General features: G+C 36.8%; 1 protein-coding gene across 2 annotated transcripts in view; it reads right to left on the bottom strand.

Annotated features, from left to right (window-relative positions):
• Window positions 1–3,740, bottom strand: part of LOC106869788 (uncharacterized) — a 10,520-nt gene that overhangs the window by 1,574 nt on the left and 5,206 nt on the right. The window contains exons 2-4 of one of the 2 annotated variants that reach the window (XM_014915647.1): window positions 3,152–3,250; window positions 1,233–1,420; window positions 549–650 (exon numbers count right to left, since the gene is read on the bottom strand). In XM_014915647.1, the coding sequence (XP_014771133.1) occupies window positions 549–650; window positions 1,233–1,420; window positions 3,152–3,250 (389 nt within the window). The remainder of the gene's footprint in view (window positions 1–548; window positions 651–1,232; window positions 1,421–3,151; window positions 3,251–3,740) is intronic. The other variant, XM_052978140.1, reaches the window with a different exon arrangement.

Genomic DNA, 3,740 nt, shown 5'->3' with positions numbered 1-3,740 from the left:
TGGTGGTGGTGGTGGTGGTGATGGGGTTGGTGGTGGTGGTGGTGGTGGTGGTGATGGTGGTGGTGAGGAGAAGAAGAATCTGGAAAGTATTGGATAGTTGAAAAGAACGGGATGGGCTCCTCGACCTGAAGAAAATTCTAACTGGGCCCCACCCCCTGCACGGTCAGGCGCTGTTTATCTTGATATGAAATCACCCTGTCACGCACATGTGGTTGTGATGCATGTGCCTGGTGTACCCTTGTCAGACGGGTAGTCATGATGGGTGTACTGGGCTTCGTGTATTTTACCCCAGTGTCACTTTGATAGCACGCACCTCTCTCTCACTGCGACAGCAGCTGTTCAACATAATCCCACAAGGGACTGACTTGCTCAAGGGTTAACATGGAGCAAAACAACATAGATACATTCACAGTCACATATAGACACACATGCCAACACATAACACACACACTCACATATGCTAACACACAGACGCACACATATGATTACTAAGATGCATACAAAGAAACACAGCTGACCATACATGTCTACATGTACCTTGTACTTACCATTACAAGCTCTCCGTTTTCGTCAACCTTCCTAGTTGTATTAGCCTCAAACATCCCTTTCTGGTGCTCCTCAATGGTGTCCCCTACCAGTTTGTACGAGGCCTGTGTTCAATAAACAATCACAAGACAACGACATTTGGAAACAGCGCAAAGAGAAATACACATATATACATAATAATGGAAGGGAATAAATGTAATCCAAGCATATATCCTCATCAGTCCTTCATGCAGGAGCCTGGCTAGCATATAATATTCTAGTCACCAAAGGAAGATTTGTTATAAATGGAGCACTTTGCCCAATTGCAAGAAAGCAATGTTATAATCCTCACACAGTGACTTATAACACTGTGAAACCATCGTTGCAGTCATTGCTAGTGTCACGTAAATGGCACCCACCCGTGACACCATAGTTGTGACTGGTGGCACGTAAAAAGCACCTATTACACTCTTGGAGTGGTTGGCATTACGAAAGGCATCCAGCTGTAGGAACCGTGTGAAACCAGACCTGAACCTGGTGCAGCTTACCAGTTCCAGCCAAGCCATCTAACCCATGCCAGCCTGGAAAGCAGACGTTAAAGGATGATGATAATGATGAATGTTACTAAATAAGGATTACATTTGATAGAATAATCTGAACGCCAAAGGGTTAAATGATGATGATGATGGTGATTTGTGTGTATTTACCGTAAATTCCCTTCCAAAATGGCATTGTTCCACAGGTTTCCCAAATGTTGCCTTGTTCTCCTCAGACCAACCGTTCTTGGCACTGATGTTGATTGTCAGATGTTGTCCATTGATTTCAATTTCCTGAATTATTTCGTTTACTGGATCCAGAAACACTTCGGCTTTCTGCTTGTCCTCATCTGGGATTTCTAACAAAGAAGAGAAAAACACTATTACATCATTCCATTTTTTTTTACTTGTTTCAATCACTGAACTACGACTACACTGGAGCACCACTATGCAGGGTCAGGCAATTATAACCCTTTAGCATTCACATAATTCCGTCAAATGTAAGGTTTATTCATTCTCGTTATTTTTAATTAATCGGCTTTATCTTGTAGCTTCTGAGATTCTGATGAGGTGAATTAATTTTTAGAATGATATTGTAGGATTGCTGAGAGACCAGATCTCACCAGTTTGAACATAAAAAAGGTAGAATATTTTGGGCGGATATGGCTAGGGGCCTTAAAGTTAATCTAGCTAAGACCCTGTTCCATATATAGGAAAGGATTTGGAAGGAATTTCATTTGCTACATCCAGAGTAAACTATGGACACCTAAGTGGTACAATGGCATCACAGGTAGATTAACAGATAAAGTTCTCTTTGTATGTGAAAGATTTGTAGGAACAATAAACACTAATAGCCCATGCTATTATTCTCAACACCCTCCCACATCCACCATTGATTCATCTCCCAACAACCCATCCCCACTATTGTCACATCATTCACTATAGCCACCCTTCAATACCTCTGACCTCCATCTCTGTCACTGTACGCTCCTCTTACTCTTACACAACGGTCTCTTTATTTTCTGATCTATCCACAGCTTTTTGCTTGTCAACTCCTTCCTCCCTGACCCACTTCAATCCCTCTCACCGTTCCCCGCTCACCAAACTGGTATTTCCTATCAGCCACAATTCCACCCATGTTCATCCACTCACTCCCCCAACAGAAATGTGGAAACAAAAAAGGTTTAATTAAATTTCATGTTAATTTATGTCTAAACAGCAGCTTTGTAACGAACAAAATTATTTTACTAAAGTCTCTTCGTTAGTTTCAAAATTAATTAAAATAAAGACAGAATATTTTATTTTCCAAACACCAGTTTAATAACGACAAAGTCATTATTCTAAATTCTTCATTATTCTCAAAAATAAATGCAGTGTATTTTAACAGAAATTTGGCAATAAAAGAGTTTAAAATAATCTAAAATTAAAAGCTTTCATCAAAATTCCACGTTATTTTAAGTTCCAAACACCAGCTTAGTAATGATGAAATTATTCTACTAAATCATTATTTTCAAAATAAATTGAAACAAAGACAGCATATTTTAACTGAAATCCTTTAACAAAAGACTTAAAATGGTCAGAATTAAAATCTTCCCACCTGCTTTATAAGGGCATTTAAAACATTCCATCAAAATTTTATGCTAAGGACCAAATTATTTTCCTAAAATCTTCATTATTTTCATATTAATTAAAATAAGGATTTAATTAATATTTCATCTTAATTAAGGTAAGGGAAATATAGTAAGAAAAGGGTTTAAAATGATCTAAATTAAAATTTTCCATCAAAATTCCATGTAATTTTAAGTTCCAAGCATCATCTTAATAATGACAAAATTATTTTAGTAGATTCCTTATTATTTTAAAAATCAATTGAAACAAAGAATATTTCAACAGGAATATGGTAAGAAAAGGGTTTAAAATTATTGAAATTACAATCTTTCATCAAAATTCCATCTAATTTCAAATTCCAAACACCGGCTTAATTATAGCAAAGTTAATTTTACTAAATTCTTCATTATTGCAAAAATTAATTGAAACAAAGACGTTGTATCTTTAACAGGAATATAGTAAAGGAATTTTCAGGAACTTACGGAGTTTCTGCAGGAATTCCTGACCATTTTCAATTCTATCCAACAACCATTTCCCATTTAATGCTGACATTGTGCTTTCAAGGCGGTCTCTCTTTAACACTGAAACAGGGTGAAATAAAATTGACTTCTCCTATCTGTGTATATATATATATGTACGTTTGACTTCCTATATGTATCTATGTGTTCATGCTCACACTGCTGATTGTCTGTATACGTTTGTGTGTGCGTGTGTATATGTTTTGTTGGGGGTTGGGCTGAGAACATGTGTTTGCATGTTTGCTACTGACTGCCTGTTTACGTATGTATGTGTCTATGTGTGTTTTGGGTAGGTATTTGTGCGTGTGTGCTTGTGTATTGTTGACTGTCTATATATATATATATATATATATATATATATTTGTGTATGTATATATGTGTGTGTACTAATTGATTCTGTATGTGTATGTGTGTACTACTGAGTAACTATAAATATGTGTGTATGCATGTGTGTGTTCCCTTGTGCTTGTAGTTCCATGTATGTGTGGAGTTCTAGGTCTGTATGGTTGGGCTATGTGTGTGTGTGTGATGGTATATATATATATATATATAT

The sequence above is a fragment of the Octopus bimaculoides genome, chromosome 30 (assembly GCF_001194135.2).
Source record: "Octopus bimaculoides isolate UCB-OBI-ISO-001 chromosome 30, ASM119413v2, whole genome shotgun sequence".
Classification (NCBI taxonomy): domain Eukaryota; kingdom Metazoa; phylum Mollusca; class Cephalopoda; order Octopoda; family Octopodidae; genus Octopus; species Octopus bimaculoides.
This window is presented reverse-complemented; position numbering and strand designations above follow the sequence as displayed.